The 21,486-nt window shown below is 37.8% G+C and overlaps 1 protein-coding gene across 3 annotated transcripts in view; it reads left to right on the top strand.

Moving 5' to 3' along the window:
• The window catches only part of LOC121508055 (zeta-sarcoglycan), a 605,848-nt gene that overhangs the window by 441,089 nt on the left and 143,273 nt on the right, over positions 1-21,486 (top strand). For all 3 annotated transcript variants that reach the window (XM_041784545.1, XM_041784546.1, XM_041784544.1), the window contains one exon: positions 19,651-19,738. In XM_041784545.1, coding sequence (XP_041640479.1) covers positions 19,651-19,738 — 88 coding nt within the window. The remainder of the gene's footprint in view (positions 1-19,650; positions 19,739-21,486) is intronic.

Here is a 21,486-nt window from a genome sequence, read left to right as displayed (position 1 = left end):
ACATAATTGTAAATGTAAGACATAATTGAACTGACAATTTCTTCACAGAAATGCTCCATCCTAACCAGTCTCTATTGGCACTGGCATTTTTTCCTAAAGCCTTGTGACTTTGTTGATGGTCCCTGAAGAACCATATATTATAGTGGAGAAGAAAAAAAAAAAAAAAAAAAACACAGAGGGCTGACGTAGCTGCTTCTGCTTATAGATCTATTTATTGCCAAAACAAATGTGCTGTAGTTTAACCTCTACAGCTTCTGTCTTTATCTTCCTCTCCCCCATTTTCCCTCTCTTCTCACCTCTAGATTTATCGCTCTGCAGACCTAAAGCTGGGAGGTCCCTGTGTACCTCCAACACCTTGCTCCAACTCTCTTCTTCTGTTTTTTTTTTTTTTATACCTTTTATACCTTTATAACTTTTATTGTTTTCCTACTTCTTTGCCCAATCACAACCATCCTAACCCCTGTATTTATCTCACCAGTTGTGTCTCTATCCTTTTCCCCTCTTAAAGAAAAGTATCAAATATCAATCTGGCACAAAATGCCATAGAACTTGGTGCCACAAAACTGCTTGTGACCCCAAATGCTCCCACAACACACAAGAATGTTAATGTCTTGCCAGTCAGTAAAATGCTCCCTTCGCATTTTTGAACATCCAAACAAGTTCTTCCTGTATCTTACTTTAGGCCTCAGAGCCCTGATAAAAACTCCTCACTAAGTTAAAAACCCTGTGACCTTAATGCTCCTAACAGTAATGCAGCAGCTGACTTTGTTAATATTTCATTGAACTTGATGGTTCAGAAAATCTCTTACTACTCTAACCTAATTGCTCATGAGTCTGCCCAGGATTTCAATTGGTTTGCCTACATATCACGACACAGCTGCCTGATTCAAGGTGAAATACAACCTGGTTTATTTATATAACCATCCATCCGTCCAGATAGGCTTAACAGAGGAATCCTACACCACAGCTTCTGAATGCCAGAGTTAAGAAAGAGATGCATAATGAGGCAAGCCAATGAGAAGCCAAAATTTCTGCTCTCAGGAGAAAAAAAATGTACCAAATATCTGACACAGTAAAATCTGTCATTTTCCTGCAGTCATGGAGGACACAAGGAGCCTCAAGACCACCTTTAGTTGCCAAGGCACAATGTCTGTTTGCAAAAAATGTGAGAATGTGAGATTTGAAAGTGCAATACTTGAGATTGACTGCAAAAGAAAATGAATCCCCATTAGGTCCCTAATCTGCAAAGCAGATGGATTGGCCAGATTCCATGACTGTCATCAGGCAGATCTGTCTTGCAAAGTTCCAATATGATATGGCTGTGCCAGATTCAAGAACAGGCTTGACCAATCAGTGCCATTTACGGAGAATGAGGTGATAACTAAGGGCATGGTTTAGTTGTTCTTCAAACCAATAACAATTGCTGCTGCTAGTGTAGCAATTGTAGCAGCACTTCAATCAGACCTGGACCACATTTCTTTATTAAAAGAAGAGCAAACCGCACTGAAAGCTTAACTTGGTGGAAAATATGTTTTTTGCCGACCTGCTTTGACATTATTTTGCAATAGTTACGGGCAGGGTTTTGTTGTATTGAAAGCTAGTAACAATGACTGCCACCAGTGAAGCAGTTAGCTCTGTTGTAGCTTGAATAGGAATAGGAATAGGAGCAAATAACCATGCTGAGTGGCAGAGAAGATGGCATGAGTTTTATCCACCAACTAGCGCCACCGTTCGTAAATTTCGACAGCATCTACTTGCTGAGCTCAACTAGTACCAGAGCTGGGCATGACTATACCTTATTTTGTCTTGTTGCTCTGATTGGCCTACCCTTCCAGACACAGTGTATGGGAGGTTTAACAGATGAATGTGAAATATGTCGTGTGCTTTCTTGCAGGTGCTGCCTCCAAAGTTGGCAAAACTACTTACTAGGCTTGTTACTTTTTCACATAGGGCCAGGTAGGCTTAGATGGCTTTTTTCTCATAATAAATAAATCATGATTTAAAAACTGCATTTTGTACTTACTCAGGACATCCTTGTCTAAAATCACAATTTGTTCTGATCTGATCTGAAATATTTAAGCTCAAAAATAAAAAAGGTGGGTATCTCCATTTCATTAGTACAAAATCAGTGCAGACTAAATTAATCTCCAACTGCATTACCAAGGCGTGTCAATCCATATTAAATAAATTCACTTATGATTTCAGACTAACATGTTTCCATGGGCTTTAAAGGTCAGATTTAGATTTTTTCTACCTGCATGTAAACCTACTGACTGATGGCAGAGGCTGCTATGGAAAACATAACAAAAACTAATCCTATTTATACACATTTAAACCCCACTGACTTTGCCATGTGGGAGAAATTCAGAGTTCCATCTCTCAGCCGAGGACGCTTGGACAACTGACTGCAGGAGCTCAGAACAGACTGACCAGCAGCCACACAAGCATTTCCAGACTTGTGACTTCAATAATAACCCATTATCAATCAAAATTGATCAATTCACAATGATTAGTGTCCAACTGACAGCAGAGCTTGCCTTCACTTTAATGCACTGACCTTCAAAATGTGCACAGTACAAATTTAACACATGCAGACACACACTGACCCTATGGGTCTTGACAGGCTCATTCTCATGCCAGCCGTCACATTGAGATTTAAATATATTCTAATTATCTCATAGCTGTTGAAACAAGGCTTGTACAGGACACTGATGACATGTAAAACAGATGACGAAGCCCCTGAATACACATCAACATCCTTCAACATATTGAAACCAAGTGGCTGGAGAGAGTACCGGTGAGAACTTCTGGTTTGTTTTCTGGTAAATGACTGTAGGGACTGAACAACGACAAATTAGCAGTGCACTGTAACAAACACATGACTTATTTATTAGTGCTGGCTAATTACCTAAATTAAAGTTGAAAGAGGAATTGAGGGACACTGCAAGCACTTTGTCATACATTGTTTGATTGGTTTTCTGTTAGAGCTCTTGTCTGCAATGTACTAGTCTCAACTTACAAATTCAAATGGATGTCCTGCTGTGTGTTAATATATCATGCACTATATTTTGCAAAGATATTTCTTCTTACTGTCATTCTTTCAGCATATTCTTTCTGTTGCTGTTCAGGCATTTAGTCATCATTTTTAAGAGTATTCAGTGTAAAACCTTGGGCTCTCCTATCTAAATTTCCCCTTTTAAAGTAGCCATTGATTCCTCTCCATGTTAACACTGTACGAAAATGAGTTTCTAAAGGTTTCAGGAGGCTAAAATTGATTTTTTGGAATTGTGAATAAAGAATTTGAGGGGCGTGGGGGGTTCACCTGCCTTGCCTGCGACCTGTTTTAGCAAGCTCCTATTTCTCTTTAGATTTGCAGCAGGAAAAAAAAAACAGACACAGTTTGAGACTAGCCTGAAATTGAGGGAAAATACTAAATTTCAACTCACTGTGTGACCAGGATAGTGGCTTAAAATGGGTGATAATGGAGCCATTCACTGCATTTTTTTGAAATTAATTCAGCAGCTCTTAACTCCCAATGCTGTGAAACAGATTTTGCCCCTTTCATGATTTTTTTTGTTTGTTTGTTTGTTTGTTTGTTTGTTTGTTTTTTTTGCATATTTGTCACACCTAAATGTTTAAGATTATCAAACAAATCTAAGTATAAGAGAACTATAACCCAAGTATTCAAAAGGCAGTTTTAATGATGATTTCATTTATTATGGGAAAAAAGCCACACAAACCTACCTGGCCCTATGTTAAAAAGTATTAACACCACCCCTCAGGTGTGCCACACCTGTTGAATCAAGAAATCAGTTAAATAGAACCTGTCTGACAAAGTGAAGTAGGCTAAAAGACCTCAAAAGCAACGCATCATACTGTGATCTAAAGAAATCCATGAACAGAAGAGAAACAAAGTCACTGACGTCGATCAGTCTGGAAAGGGTTAGAAAGCCATCTCTAAGGCTTTGGGATTCCAGCAAACCACAGTGAGAGCCATTATCCACAACTAGAGAGACCTTGAACTTCAGTGAATCTTCCCAGGAGTGCGGCCAGTCAACCAAAATTACTCCAACACAGCACTGACGACTCATCCAAGAGGTCACAAAACAACCCAGAACAATATCTAAAAACCTGCAGGGGCCTCAGTTAAGATTAGTGTTGGTGATTCAACAATCAGAAAGAGGCAGGGCAAAAATGGCACCACTGAGAGAGTTCCAAGACTAAAAGCACCGTTGACTTAAAAGAACACAAAGGCTCGTCTCATTTTGCAAAAAAACATCCTGATGATCCCCAAGCCTTTTTGAAAATATTCTGTGGACTGACAAGGCTAAAGTTGAACTTTGTGGAAGGTGTGCGGCCCGTTACATCTGGCATAAAGCTGACACAGTATTTCATAAAAAGGACATCATACCAACAGTCAAATATGGTGGCAGTGTGCTGCTCTGGGGCTGCTTTGCTGCTTCAGGACCTGCACAGCTTGATGGAACCATGAATTCTGCTCTCTATCAGAAATTTTTTTAAGGAGAATGTCTGGCCATCAGTTCGTGACCTCAAGCTCAAGTGTGCTTGGATTATGCAGAGGAGGACAGTGATCTGAAATCCACCAGCAAGTCCACCTCTGAAGGACCAAAAAAGAAAGGTTTTGGAGGTGCCTAGACAGAGTTCAGACTTAAATCTGATTGAGCTTTTATGGCTGAATAAAAACAGTTCTGCAAAATAGGACTGGGCTAAAATTCCTCGACAGCAATGTGAAAGGCTTTTGCCAGTCAACAAAAATGCTTGCTTGACTGCAGTTATTGCTGCCAAGGATTGCACATCCAGTTATTAGGTTTAGGGGCAATTGCTTTTTCCACACAGGGCCAGGTATGTTTTGAAGCTTTATAAAGCTAATAAATTAATCATCATTAAAAACAGAATTTATGTTTACTTAGGTTATCTATGTCGAAAATCAAAATTTTATGATCTTTAACATTTAAGTGTGACAAATATGCAAAAGTAAGAAATTTTCTGCCAAAGATAAATTTTGAAACTCAAAAAAAAAAAAAAAAAAAAAAAAAAAGATCTACTGGTTCAGTTGTTCAAAATTGGGGTGATGCATGAAGCCACACTAAATCCAGGCACAGTTGTAAAATATGACTCATCTGATTTTTGATCTGCAAAGTCCAACCGGGCTGACTTTAAAAAATTAAACTAACCAAGGACTCTGACTGAGATGCTGACAGTTAGGCTGGTGAAAGAAATAGAGGGAGGGAGAGAGAGAGAGAGGAGGATTATGAGACAGAGCAGAGACGGTAGAACTGAAAGCTTTTTATTTGATTGACAGATAAAAGTATGTCTTGTTCAGCACATGTCTATAACCTTTAGGACAGAGAGATGGGCAGCTGGTGAGACAGGCAATCACCAGAATACAGTCAGGACAGATAAAAGCTGTTACTAGGCTGATGGCAAAAATGAATCAACCTAATGTATCTTGTATGAGACTCCTCTGTTCATGACACTGTACGCAGTTAGACAGTCAGCGAGACAGACCAGAATAGACAGACAACGGAGCTGCTATCAGAGCAATGACTGAACACAAATAACCAATCATGTCACTTATGAACCTTAAAGTCCGGTCGATCAGATAAAGCAGTCAGACAGGCAGCGAGACAGGCACACAGGAAGCGGTTATTAGGCCCCATCTGTAGCTGTGGCTGGAGGCTGCGATGATGAGCCATGAGTCCGCGGCTTATTATTACCTGACTAATTACATTGGCTACCTCAGGCTGGCATGCCTGTGCCTGTATTTATAATCAAAGTGAAATTAAACTATTAACTGAATTAATGGCACAGTGGTGTATGTTGTGTCAGCTCACAAGAGAGAGCGTGACGTGTGCTCGAGCCCTTAGTGTATTCTTGCCGCTGTGCTCGTTTCACATGATGAGGGGAGATTTATGAGTGAGACAGTGAACACTAAAGCCAGAGGGATGACAATGAGAGCAGCTGAGAGAGATAAAGAAGGACTAAACTGAAGTGGAAACAAACAAATGTGTGAGCTACTCATAAGGAAATGCTGCACATGCCCACTAAAATTTTTTTTTAATTACTACATTTGAGCTACATGTACAGCTTTTGTCATTTTGTTTGCATTTTAAATGTGCAAGTATTTAAATCCTAGGTATTTGATCTCCTGTGATGAGTGAACAAGCCTGTGTTTTGACTTGTGTCTCAGAAGTAGACCCCAGCAAAACTCTCTCTGCTGGTGCTTATTTTTTTTCTGACTGTGAGCCTTTTTGATTCACTACAGATAAATCAGTCAGTCTGAAAAACAGGAAGAAATTTATATAAGACATTATTTGACAGCCCCTGATAGGAACCTTCAGCTTGTGTCTATTTTTGCAAACCATGTGGACGAAGCAATACCTCTCATCTCTATTTTTGTACATGTGTAAGTAGTGTTTCTTGAAACAAATTATCATCCTGCTTTCTCTAAGAGTTGGTTGTATCACTTATTAACATACTGTAAAGGGATGCAATGCAATGAAAGGATTTTTAAGAGACATTTTGTTATTTTCTATGTCTAACACATGTCCATTTCAGATGCTGATAGAATAGCCTTTACCAAAAAAACTGCTCTTTCAACATGACATGCTATTGTTTTCTTTACAGGAGCTCCAATTTATTTATTTGTAAAATCGCAGAACGTATAAAGGGTATGTGTTTAATTTCACAGCAAGAAGGTTCCCGGTTCGAACCCAGGTCAGACACGGCTTGTCTGTATGTGGGTTCTCTCTGGGTACCGCAGTTTCCTCCCACAGACCAAAGACATGCTCGCTAGGTGAATTGGTGGATCTAAGTTGTCCAAAGAAGGGAATGTGTCAGATATGCTCCCAAATGTGCAGACCAAATGCCTCATGCTTGGATGCAAATTTTCTGTTTAAAGTGAGTGAGGAAAGGCTTCCAAACTTTGAAAAATACCTGTGTTGAGCCCCTAGTGGAGTATCTAAGCTTCTCAAGTTTGAGATGAGACATCACACTCTCTAGCCATTTCCTGTGCGATGTTGATTCCGTAGATTTCCAGTTAATCAAGACTAAACGACCACGACAGGCACAAAATAATGGATACATGGATTTTGGATGTCAACCAGTCCAGCTCTCACATTTAAAAACTTAAACTTACTTTTCATCAGGGTTTTTATTATCAAAGATCTATTTTTAGTGTTGATATAAACGTAAATGCAAGTGTACTTTATTTATATAGCCCTTTACAACACCCTACAGGTGACCAAAGTGCTTTACAAAAAAATCAAATAGCATTAAAAGACAGCATAAGACAAATCCATAAAGATAAAAAATATAATAAATACATATAAATACAGACCTCTGTCTCGGCTTTTTCAAGCAAAAACAATTTTAGTCATAGTTTAAGTGAAACGAATTAACACTGGTTCTGTTACTGCAGCTTAATGATTATTTTCTGGCATCATAATTTTTGAGTTCAGGCTCACCCCAATAGCATCGTTGCCCTATTAGGCATTTCTGGTTCGGGTACAAAATGTGCTGCTCAGCGCCATCCACTTCATCCAATTAACTCCATGTTTTGAACTGCTGTATTTAAAAACACTCTATAAGGGGTATTTCCTAAACAGTAAGCAACTGTTTTAGTTCCATTGATGAGTTTCACATAATGAGGGGGGAAAGAGCTGATAAAAATACCCTTGTTGGTGAACGCTGCAATCTTTCTTGGGTTTCTGTATGTGGGAGAATGGGCAGAGTGCTTTGTTATTCATTGTTTTAAGCTACAATATGTAGATTTTTTGTCACTTAAGTGTCTCCATTGATTCAAAAATTGACTTTTCCTATGTCATATTACAGTGGTTCTCAATTGGTGGGTTGCAAAGCTGTTTCCAAAGGGTTGCAAATGTCTGCTGGGAAACACTGTGTCAAAAAGTCTCTGATGTGCTTTTTATAATTGTAACAGGGTATTTTTTCTTATGGGGACAGCCATCAGTTGCAAGTTCAATCACCCAAGTCCATCACCATGATACCTTATCCCTTCCCCCTGCTATTAATATGCTATACTGGTTTAGAATAGACCAGGCCCACTGCAGACCCAGACCGTATTCTTTGAGATATTATTATAGAGGCCAACGCTAATAACTATGAGCTCAGCATTAAGCACCATTAAGCAATGCTTCTCCTCAAATTACAGGTAATGCCAAACAGTAATGCCTATTTAAAGGCCTGAACATGAAATAATAAGAGTATGAAAATAAAATTTAAAAAAAACAACGATTATCTATAGTTGTTGTTGTCAGGTGAATCTGCATACTCTTCATGGCTCTACTACATGAAGAACCGCGTCCATATGTGGCAGTATCAGCCTGTGAGATCCAGCTGTTTACAGATGCACTATATTACTCTCTCTCTATATATATATACTCTTCTGGTAAGGCTTTCCACAAGGTTTAGGAGTGTGTTTATGGGAATTTTTGACCATTCTTCCAGAAGCGCATTTTTGAGGTCACACACTGATGTTGGACAAGAAGGCCTGGCTCTCAGTCTCTGCTTTAATTCATCCCAAAGGTGTTCTACCAGGTTGAGGTCAGGACTCTGTGCAGGCCAGTCAAGTTCATCCACACCAAACTCTCTCACCCATGTCTTTATGGACCTTGCTTTGTGCACTGGTGAGCAGTCATGTTGGAACAGGAAGGGGCCATTCCCCAACTGTTCCCACAAAGTTGGGAGCATGGAATTGTCCAAAATCTCTTGGTATGCTGAAGCATTCAGAGTTCCTTTCACTGGATCTAAGGGGCCAAGCCCAGCTCATGAAAACAACCCCACACCATAATCCCTCCTCCAGCAAACTTTACACTTGACACAATGCAGTCAGACAAGTACTGTTCTCCTGGCAACCGTCAAGCCCAGACTCGTCCATCAGATTGCCAGATGGATTTGCCACTCCAGAGAACGCGTCTCCACTGCTCTTGAGTCTAGTGGCGGCATGCTTTACACCACTGCATCCAACACTTTGCATTGCACTTGGTGATGTATGGCTTGGATGCAGCTGCTCGGCCATGAAAACCCATTCCATGAAGCTCTCCACACACTGTTCTTGAGCTAATCTGAAGGCCACATAAAGTTTGGAGGTCTGTAGCGATTGACTCTACAGAAAGTTGGCGACATCTGCGCACTTTGCGCCTCAGTGTCCACTGACCCCGCTCCGTCATTTTATGTGGCCTACCACTTCGTCGCTGAGTTGCTGTCAGTCGCAATCGCTCCCACTTTGTTAATACCACTGACAGTTGACTGTGGAATATTTAGGAGTGAGGAAATTTCATGACTGGACTTGTTGCACAGGTGACATCCTATCACAGTACCACGCTGGAACTCACTGAGCTCCTGAGAGCGACCCATTCTTTCACAAATGTTTGTAGAAACAGTCTGCATGCCTAGGTGCTTAATTTTATACACCTGTGGCCATGGAAATGATTGGAACACCTGATTTCAATTATTTGGATGGTTGAGTGAATACTTTTGGCAATATAGTGTATTTGATAATGTCAGCGAAGGAGGAAAAAAACCCAAAACAAATAAATGCCTCCCATCATGTGGATGCTGTAGGGAAGTGAAGCAGTGGAGCCGATTTGCCTTAATACAGAGAAAACAAAGCCAGTATTATGATGAATATTTTAATAACCAGTCTCAGTGCTACAAGGGACATATCCTCAGCTAGGACTGTTGGATTGAATTTGTTACTTTGCATTTTACTGGTTCTTTTCCCAACCAGGCCGAAAGTACTTCTTTTGCTTTTTTACTTTGTTTTGTTTACTTGTATACCTTACTTACCTTATCCAATTTAAATGGTCTAGTTGTATGCAAAATATTAAGAAATAAACCTTCACCAGAAAAGGGAACAAAATGAATGCTGAATTTGTGTTGTTTAATTATAAAATAGCTTAGGCTTACTGTAAATGTATAACTCCTTGGGGATATTTTCATACATTGACTTTGATTATATCACTTTAATGCATCTAACATGGGCTAGCTGATTGGGGAATTTTAATGTTTTTTTTTTGTTGTTGTTGCCGTTAAATTGCTTCAGGGAGCTCTTATTTTGTAGTGTTCAATCAGTGTGCTTATGCAGTGATTGTGTGTGAATGTGCAGTTGGATGGAGTTTAGGCGTGTCTGAGGTTGACTCATCTGTAATCACTGTGAGCCTGCTATGGATTGGCCGCAGCATGATTGCTGGCAGTAACTGTAAGAATGTGTGTATGTGTATATGTTAATTATATCTATGTTGGACAACTGCAGGATGCAACTGGCATGAACAATTGGCACTGCTTTCGTGTGATGTATCAGTAGAATTGTCCATTTCCATGCAAATAGGAAGAGAAACAAATAAAAAGCAAAGGCATTGTTCACACTTCCTGTGAGTGTATTGTCATTCCTTTACAGATTAAATTTCTTACATCAAACGTTGCTAAAGACGGCATTGCCTCACAATATGTTAACATCTAAGAAATGAAACGGTTCCCATCCTGCTGAGCAAAAAAGCATGTCCAATCAAACTAACATTAAAGTGAGAAATTGTCACACGAACTTCACTGAAGATCAGAGCTTTAAGGGCACACTTTCACAGAGTGAAATGAACCATTAATGTCACAGAAAACTGGAGACTTAGATCTTAAACAAAAATACCCATGGCAGGATAGTCAGTATAATACACCGTGACTCGTGTTTCTAAATAAGGTCTACAAAGACTTTGTTGATAAACTATGTAAGCTCTAGTTCTGAACAAGTAACATAACAAACCCGTTAAATTGGAGATGCACAGAGGAGTATGGGACACTGTAAAGCTGTACCTGTGGCCCTTTTTGGTTTATATACTTGCCATGATCAATACATTCACAGTGCAGCCAATCTGTGCATGGAAATGGTCCCAGTCATGCTTAATGAAGAGAATAGCCACAATACCAGAATTTTAAACCTTAGTAATGAATTGTATTGTTTTAGTATTGATTGGTGGAAACCAGTACTACATACACATTTTTGCTTTCAGCTGCTACTACTGATGTGAACGGTTGTGAAAAAAAATTACAGTCCCTGTTGAGCTCTGTGGTGGTAAAATGAAGCACAAAATATGTCACCAGCCTCCAGATCAGCCAATAAAGAGGTCAAGTTTTAGTAGTTGGATTTCAACCTGAAGAGTGCAGTTGCTATGTATATTTAGAACCAGAGATGGAAAAAGTACATGACTATTGTACTCAAGTAAAAGGACAGCTACTCTGGTTAAATTTTTCTTAAGTGAAAGTAAAACTCGGCTATTCACAGAGTTGAACTAACACTGGTGTCTGCAATGTCAAATAACACAAACACTGAAGGCCATCTAGCTCAGAGTAGAGTTAAAACTTAAGTAGAAGTAATGGTACTGATTTCAAAATGTACTCAAAAAAGAATAAGAATTAAAAAAAAAAAAACAATTACACTCATTTGAGTAAATGTAATTAGTTACTCTCCACCCCTGTCTCTAAACAATAAATACTAAGTGGTCTGAGGGTGCAGTTACTCTTAAAACAACGTGTTACACTCTGCAAGAACAATGGGAGCAACACCAGGGCAGCAGCAAGAGGTTATTGTTCTGTTCATCTTAAGACAACTGCTTTGGTATTTTCAGTGAGAGCTGCAGAAAAGTGGAACTCCATGTTCTTACCCATGTCAAGGACTGAAAGGCTTCAGTATTTTTCTAAAACGTGGATCAAGGCAAACCGGTCATGTGATAACAGATTTAAACGTTTGTATGATCAGTCTTGGGGAGAATTTTACTGTCTTTTTGTTACATGCTCTGCTTTGAGGTGGCTATGTTTCAGCTGCAGGTGTGACTGAGAGCAGAGCATAAAGACCCAGCAGGCCAGAGGAAACATGACCGTGGCAGCAGTCACACTAAATCCACATCCTTCTTGCATGTTTTTGCCTGGATTTGGATTCCTTTGAAGTTCTTCCACACATATCCACTGTGAAATAATCAGAAACTTGTCAATAAGTACAATTTTCTGCTTTGTTGTCAATAACAGCACAAGCGCACTTCTAATCCTTTTTGTGTTACTCCATAATAGCTTGTCTCTTACCTAGGTCTTCAAGCTTTGGGGTGAAAATAAAAAAGCTTTTTCATAAGCTTCAGGTTTTTGTCAGTCATGTAACACTTAGAAGTGTTTGCACTGTTTCAAATTATCCAGTGTGCAAGTATCTAAGCAAAGAGATTTGTTTTGCATCACTTAATTACAAAAAAAAACCTATATATATATATATATATACATACAGTAGTGTTGCACTGCATTCCAAACTTTCTGTACTTTTAGGTGCTCCTTTTTTGTATTAAAAATTGTAGTATTTTTTGTATGGTCTTATGTGGCTCTCCTGTAACTGAGGGATAGATAATTATGGAAGATATGGAAAAAAAAATGTATCACCATTTTTTATGGCCATATCATAATCTTAACTTTGTCATGATTCCTTTTCATTCTGATTTGTATAGCTAATTTGTATGTTACAAAAATAAATAAATAAATAAAAAACTTTATTTCAATTTAATTTCCCATAAAATGTTGAAATGCACAAATATTGTGTTTACAAGTCAAGTCTATTGTAACAACCTATTTTAACTTGTCCTGTGCAACAACCTGTTTGTCAGTGCATGAAATATTTCAGTTTTTGCCATCTATGTTTCCACCATCAGGTAAGGGGGAAAAGGGGGTCTTCTCTGAGAATATGTAAATTACTAAAAATTAACTTCCTGCAGTCTGCTAATTTTTTGGAGCCACTTTGTGCATTTTCTGCACCACTTCAAATTATGATTTGCAAGTCCTCTTTTGTGTTTTTACATCTAATTTTGGTGTTCAGGCACATTTTTACATTGTGATGTTCATTTAAAAACAAATGGCAGTTGCAGCTTTATACAAATGTACCCTCTGTTCATGATTTAAATGACAGTTTTGTTTGTAGACCGTTAAAAATGGCAATAAAAACACAACCCGGAATGAGATTAATGTCTGTGGCACTGATAGGGCTTTTCAACAGCTTTTCAACAGCTGTTGCTGATTTACTTTTTTCATCACCAGTTTTACCATGCCGGGCTTTGCCTTGCCATACCCAGCATGGTCCTGCTCTTGAGCAGAGCCCAAGTGGGCCCACCCCACCTTCTCTACCGGTGGGACGGACAGGAGTCTAAATTAAAAAAAGCACCATCCTTCACCACTCTTTTGTGTGCTACTGTTCTGAATACAACTTACTTGTGCTTGACTGGGTGATGACACCCAGGAAATAATGGGCTTTTGATTTTGCTGACGTCATGTGTGATCACTGTTGATTGCCTTTAGGTGGAATTGACCATTTTCTCATCAAGCACGCCCTGCCGTTATTGTTACCTGCTGCTTTTTGTGTCATGTAAGCTCCACTAAGCTTATTGTCTTGCTTCAGTCAAGTGTTGTGTAAATAGAAATTAGCAAGTGTTTAATATGCAGCAATTATTTACATTCAGCATTTCCATGCATTTGCATTTGAGTGCTTAATCAAATAAGATTCACCATCTAAGGTTGCACTTCTAAATGACTGATTCCTGCACTAAATGAACAGGATCAGGCGTGTTCATGCACACTGCCCATCGAGCTGGAATGATTCGAAGCACATTACATCTGTCATGCTTTACAAAGCGCCCCTGGTTCTAAACAGAGTGGAAAGATAATATAGTGAAGCCTATCACACGCCCCGTTGAAAATAATTAATCCAGCACACATGCGGTGGGAAACAGATGAGAGAGGTGATGCACAATAAAGTGTATGGAGTACTCATTTGTTGTCTGCAAATGTGTGGCCTGACTCTGCGTTAGTGGGTGGTGAGCAAAGAGGCCGTGGTGTGACTGAACTTGCACCCAAACACTCATTAGGATGCTACATCTAGAGTAGGCTCAGTACACAAACAAGTCCTTTCTGATGGATGTTTGTTTGTGCCTCTTTGTGTGTTTCCTGTGCATCCATAACTTGTAATTGTCCGTCACATTTCTGCAGCAACTGTTTGTGATCATCAGCCTGTCCCAGGAGTCTCAGGACACTTCAAAATAGAGCACAAACAGGTCCATATGTGTAAGCAAGGACCTGAAAGCAATGATAACTACCCATACCAAATTACAGAGGGATGGGTGAGAGTGAGAGATTGAGAAGGAAGGATGTGTAGAAAAAAAGAGGGATTTTTTCATTTCAATGGATCAACGACTTTCCAATTTTAAACCAATTCTCATTTGGAATTCAGACCAGAATGCAGCAAGATATTAATTTGAGGAAATCAGCAGAGAAATTGGGTCACCTGTGAGCTATTCAATTCATGCCACCAAAACAAATAAGCAATTATATAAAAAGAGGGCAAGAAGAGGAGGCAAACAGAGCAAAAGAGAACTAATCTAGGTGAAGATACATAACGGGAGAGTGATGGGAAAAGTTTTGGGCGTTATATGAGCACGATGATTGGTAGACTGTCAGCTGCAATGACCACAAAATAATACAAGTCAAACTTATTTTGCATAGCACATTTAAAACATCCAAAGGTCTTTTACAGAGTAGAAGGAAAACATGAAACAGAAATGTGAAATCCATGAAAACAGGACATCATACAATAATGGTAAAAGTAATAGTGAAATCTGATGGGATGAAACGTTCTCAGTTTGAAACAAAAGCCAAAGATGTGAGTTTTTTTCAACAATGATTTAAAATGTTCAGGAGTGGGAGCAGCTGAACATTTGAAGGGGTAAGCTGTTGCACAGGTTCAAGGCAGCTACAGCAAAAGCTCAATCTTCCCTAATTTTTAAAACTTGTTTTAGAGACATCCAAGATCAAATAGTTGGTGTACTTCAGTGCTCAGGGTGGAGCTCAAATCTTAAATTCAAATTCAGATTTCCTCCAGTATAAAAATATAAACTTAGCCCTGAGGATTCAAGATATCCTTGTTAAGTTATTAAATTTTGAAAAAGTTAAAAGTAAAATATTTAGGTACAATTTCAAGAATGTGGGAAGAGCAAATAATTTATGTTTTTATATCAATTTTTCAATTTTGCATCTCACAATTATGACCTAAACTTGTGATTTTGACTTTTTATTTCACAATTTGACCCTTTCATCTCGTGATGTTGAATTTCATCTCATTTTTTGACCTTGTCAACTCCTAACTTTGATATAATCCCATATTTTGACCATTTAAACCCATGAGTTTGAATTGTTTCTCTTATTTTGACATTTTAAACTTGTGATTTCCAATTTTATTTCATATACAGCCCTTTCAAGTCATATTTAATTTTGTCTCCTGTTTTAAACTTTTCTTTTTTTAATTTTCAGAGTATTGCCGTACATAAGTAGATACATAGACATATACATAGACATATAGATGTCTGTATTCATTGCTGAACACCTGGGTTAGAGAACCCAGTCTTAACCAGACTGACCCATTTTTAATGCAACAAAACCTCAATACTCCTCTTTTATGTTTTTGTTTTTTTTTCTCTTTTTTAGAACAGGGATGTGTGAAACCAAAATAGGAAGAAAAAAATTGATAAATAAATAAAATAAGAAAAAAAGAAGGTGTTCAGAATTCAGCACTTTTCCAGGGAGATATTCTGGCAGTTTTGAGATATTGCTGTTCAGTCAGAAAGAGCAGGCTAAATGTTTTTTCTATATCCATTGGTAGGTACAACCTGTGTTTTTTGCCAATCAGATGTGTTCCTAATATTCTTGTCTGTCTTTTCCAGGAGACCCATTTTGCCCACATCTTTGTAAATTTATCCATTTGTAAATTAAGTGAATGGGTAATTTTTTTCCATTTGATATATTTCACTTATTGTATCTGCCCATTTGCCTTATTGTGGGAGGTTCAGGGTGTGCCCATCATCTTGTAATATTTTTCTTAGCTGCTGTTACCATTATTCTAAATAAATGTTTATTCAGATTCACCATTAGGAAATCATCTTTTCCTAAAATAAATGTTTTGAAGTGATTGGGTATCTCTGTGTAAAATATTTCCTCCATTATTTTATGTATATCAAACCAACAAGTTTTTAACTCAGAACACTTCCAAAACATATGGCATTGGTTTGCTTCTCGATCCCCCTGAACAACGCCAACATTTAACGATTTCTCCTGTATGATGAGTTTTTAGCTTTGGTGTGATAAAGACAACAGCCTAACATTTTCATGCAAACTCCTACCATATGTGTGAGCCACTGCTTTTCCTTAATAGTTTACAATAACTGTGCCATTCTTCTTTCGTTATTTCAAAAGCACCTTCTTTTTCCCATTTGGCCTTGACATAATCAGTTGTGTGCAGTTTTTTTTTTTTTTTTTTTTTTTGTCTGGAAGCCTTTGTACAGTCTAGAAATAATAACTTTATTGCATTCACCTGTACATGCCCTTAAAAGCTCTTTTAGTAGTGCGTCCTCCATGTCAAAAGGGTATTTGTTCTTACATGTTTCAAAATAATTGCGTAACTGTAGATACCTATAAAAATGTTGTTGTTCCAGAGAGAATTTTTTTTTTAGGGTCTGGAAGTCCTAGAGTTGTCTTTGATTTGTTAGTGAGTAGAATGTTGTGATCCCCTCCAGTTCTTAAATCTAGGGTCTAGCTGATTGGGTTTGAAATCTGGATCATGTGCAACACATCTGACTATCCAAAATTTGTCTGACAATTTACTTTCTACTTTCACTGCATTCCAAATTTTAAATTGAAACTTAATCCACAGATTTACCACTTTGTTTGTTATTTGGATTATCTCCTTATTTCCTAAAACTGCCTGTATTGGAAGGTCCTCTAGTAAAGTATTTTCTATGTCCTTTCACCTTGCATTATAACGCTGGTGCATAAATTTAATAAATGCCTGATTTGTGTCAAGTAGTAATAGTCTTTCAGCTTTGGAATTTCCATACCGCCTTCTTTTTTTGGGAGCTGCAGAGTCATATCATACTCTCAGTTTTTTCCATTGCCAGATAAATCTAGTGAGAATTTTATCCCACTCAAAAAATTGCTTTGAGTTAATTTCAACAAGAAGAGCCTGAAACAAAAACTGAATTCTAGGGAAGATATTCATCTTGATGGATTATATTCAAAGTTATTTTTTTTTAATTGTAGATAATTCCTTTGGTAATAATATCCCAAGATATTTTATTGTCCCTTGATCCAACTTCAAATGATATCTGTCTTGAAGTTCTTTTGGTGAGGTATATTTCAATTGTAAAATGTATGTATTTTGAACATTTAATTTATAACCATCTCTCAGGGAGAGATTTAGAAGGTTCACTTAGGTAGACTGAGACATCATCGGCGTATAATGCCACCTTGTGTTCATCGTTATTCATGCTTATTCCTTATTACTGTCTTTTTGCCTGATCCACTGAGCCAAAGGCTCAATAAAAAACGCTAAAATGAGTGGTGACAGCCCACAACCTTGTCTTGTACACCGTTCTAATTTAATGGTTTCTGAAAAATATCTGTTAATTTTAATTCTAGCAGTCGGGTCATTATACAGAGAACTTATTACATTAATAAAATTTTTATGAAAACCAAACTTCTCAAGAAATCTGTACAGAAACTCCCAGCTTACTGAGTCAAACACCCTCTCCGTATCCAAACTGACTATGAGAGCTTGTAATTTTTGTTCTTGAATATGGCTTAATATGTGTAAGGAGCGTCTAATATTGTCATGTGTTTGTTTTTGAGAGATGAAGCCAGTTTGGTCTGTATGGATGAGCTGAGGGAGAATTTTCTCTACTGTTCTTGCAAGGATGGATGTATATAATTTGTAATCAATATTGAGAACTGAGATTGGCCTAAAGGATCCACATTCTAATCTATCTTTTCCTTCTTTAGGTATGACTGATATTGTGGCCTCCTTCCATGTTTGGGGGTATCCTTCCTTCCTTTAAAGCATTTTTAAATACAGTGCTTAACAAATGTATTAGATCACCACCCAATGTAAGGTTAATGCCACAGCTGCCCCAAATCAACAGCATTGGTAATTACCAAAATCATTTTTTAAGGTTTCTGCAATGGTTAATACACCAATATGTTGAAGCTCTTTAACCTAAATGATATTTTTAATGCTAAAATATAATTATTATTGTTATCCATGAATTTTCAAATTTACTGATTTACAAAAAAACAGAAAACAATAGTAAAGCCATTAATATTTCTTGATTAAAATGTCAAATTATAGTTATTTACTTGCATTCCTGAACAGAAAATGAGTTTTAGTGGTTGAATGTTATGCTTGATTAATTTCTGACTTCTCAGAGAAGCCCAGTGAGCCAGCTGAAATTTGGGGGAATTCAGTTTGAAATCCCTCATTCCTGTTTAAAATGGTAAAACGTGGAGAGCTCACTGAAAATGAAAGAGTCCGCATTGAAGCACTTCATGATGCTGGATGGTCTCTGAGACAAATATGACAGGTGGTCTAATAAATTTGAAAGCACTGTATATAAAGAAGATTTGATTTTAATTCCATCCAGAAGATTTTATACCATTCGGATGTGAATCCATCTGGTCGTGGTGACTTATTCGTTTTTAGCCGAGATATCGCTTTATTTAATTCCTCTTCAGTTGTTGTTTTAACCTTTTCAGCTCCTAACTTTGACTTTAAATCCCATATTTTGTCCTTTTAAAATCAAAATTTTAAATGTTATCTTATGTTTTGACCTTTTAAACTCAATATTTAGAATTTAATCTCATATGTTGACCTTTCTTACTCTTTCAAACTCTTTTTTTAGCCATTGTGTGTTGTGTCAGAGGGAGTTTCATAGCCTACCATTATCTGGTTTCTTGCTGTAGGAAATATACAATTCTGTGTTCACTAGCTGGCAGCACACTTGAAATATTTAAGATTGCTTATGTATTGCCTCTATCCAAGATTTGCAAATTTTGTCTCATATTTTGACCTTTGAAACTCACAATTTTAATTTTTCATATATACTTACCAGTTAAAAAGATTACTTTGACTTTCGTTTTGACCTTTTGAAGTGATAAGTATGAATTTTTGTAAGAATTTAAGAATAGATAAATCATCATGGTTAAAACGCCCTCTAGGAGGTGAGAGTAAGCCAAAGGTAAAAGAGAGAACCTTTTTAGACTGAGTTTAGAACCTAATAAAAATGGCAGACATTGGCTTTGCATTCATTGCAACACATCCGCTGAAAGTAAACTAATGTGTTCAGCGTGTGACTCAATCAGACTCTAAAGTGGAGAGCAGAGGTCAGGGTCACAGCTGCATTTAGTGTGTTAGGTTTAGAATAATTGCCTTTTTTGTGTGAAGTAACACACACACACCCACACCCCCCACCCCACACACACACACACACTATTGGGTTGGAAACAAGCAAATACACTCGCAGACAGGTTGCTGTTTTGAATGGATTATGTAAATGGAATTCAGAGTGTGTCAGACTGGCAGAGGAGAGGGAGTCAAGTATGCAGTGTGAAAGTTGATACAAGCTAAGGCAGTATTGGTTATGCAGGTTAATGCAGTATTGACTCGTGCACAGAGTTGTGATGGGTGTAAGAATGAAGGCATAAAAGGTATGAATGTATTTGATTTTTAATATGTTTTTGTTTTAATCATCTCTCCTTCTCTTTTTCTTACTTAAGGACAGTCCACTGATCCTCCAATCAGACAGAAATGTGACAGTAAACGCCAGAAATGACCAGGGACATCTGACCGGTCAGCTCACCGTGGGTAAGGCACAAACACATACATACAACATATGCCAGCAAAAATTTTCTTTCAAAGCAATCCCAAAGGTAATTTCTCCAAGACAGTCAGTTATATTGCATTGTTTGTGTTTGAAATCCTTAATGCATTTTACCTCCTTCTATTTACCAAACTAAATGCTATCTGTTTCCATTAGTGTACCTCACTGAGCCTGACAGCCGTGCTGTTTTTTTAACTAAATCATTTTTCAACCTCTTATTGTGTTAGAGAGGGGCTGATTTCCTGCAGAAGATGTCACTTGGAGGACATATGACACACATATCTCAAAATGACAATCTACTCGGCCTCAAAAAAACCTAAAATGTAGTATCTTGAATAAAGGTATCCAATCTGATATCGTAAGCATGCGTAAAAAGTGCTTAGAGTAAGTGACAAAATCATGGTGTGCAATTTGGTTAAATGCTTTTTCTTGTCTTGTTATTTTTTTGGGTGGTTAATTGTGGTTTCAATGGTTTAGCAACAACACAGCACACTGTGCAGCATTGATGAGTGCACAACTGTTGAGACATTGTAAAATAGGCTTGAATGAAGCAAGGGTTAGGTCAAGCAATGAGAGATTAATTAAAAAATATGTTTAAAACATTCATTCAAAAGTTAACTTTGTTCAAAGGCTAACCCACTTTGCAGCTTGGTGTTAGCAGTAAATTAATATCAAAACCATGTATTCCAAAAGTGCCCCTTTGCATTAACGTACAGGAAATATGCAGTATGTTGACAATCATTTCACTGATTGAAGTTTTCACAGAAACCATGTTATACTTTTATTAGAGAATGCTTTTACATTACTCTTATAAATTGAATAAAAATAATAAAACAAAAGAAAAACAAATGGCTGTGACAGTGCAAATGCTCTCACAGAGATCAGAAGAGGACCTATAATAATACCCTGAGGTACACCGGACCAGCAGATCATACAGTTGTATTTGTAACACTCCAACCAAATGCTCCTCTGCAGTGTGATTTTAATGCTTTAGTTCCTGGTCCGTCTTCATGGCAACTGAAACCAAGCAAATGATGTTGGTGCTGGAGCTGGTAACCATTGAGCAGTTGTCGAAGTATACTGCAGTTATTGCAAAGAAGAAAAGAGAGGAGACATCAGGGGAGATGGAAAATATGGCTGCTGGATCAGCTGAGGCAAAGGACGAGGGAATTCTTTGCACTCATTTGGCCACTGGGAGATGAAGAAATGTGTGTCTGATATTTATGGATGCTGCCCAGTTAAGTTGACTTGTAATGCCATCTGCAGCTGTTTATCTCACTCAGTATTCTCATAGACTGTTCAGAGACCAGCAGTCACCCAGTGCCACCCAGCAGGGTTTGTGGACTGTCTTTTGACGTATAGTCGCACAATGGCTACATGGGCCTGTGGTTTATGCTGTAATGTAGATTCAATGCAATGATATATATCAAGGTTAAGAAGCATGAGTTTAGAGTAAATTTATTACTCATCAAAAATCATAAAAGAATGCTAACCTGATAATTCATTAGACTAGAGGGGCAGTACAAATTTCAGTAAATTGGACAGGGATTACACTTGGTAACTGTATTTTTCCTTATTATAGTATAAAGTTGATAAGTGGGACAAACTTTGGAACAGAAAAGTAGACGAGAAGGTTAAACAACATTGAAAAATAGAAACAGGGCACGGACAACAGTAGATTGTTGTTACTAGTCCTACATTTTTTATTTTTAATGATTATTACCACCACCAT

This window comes from Cheilinus undulatus, linkage group 4 (assembly GCF_018320785.1).
Source record: "Cheilinus undulatus linkage group 4, ASM1832078v1, whole genome shotgun sequence".
NCBI classification, from domain to species: Eukaryota; Metazoa; Chordata; class Actinopteri; order Labriformes; family Labridae; genus Cheilinus; species Cheilinus undulatus.
The sequence above is the reverse complement of the archived record's forward strand: the minus strand, read 5'-3'. Positions and strand labels throughout refer to the sequence as shown.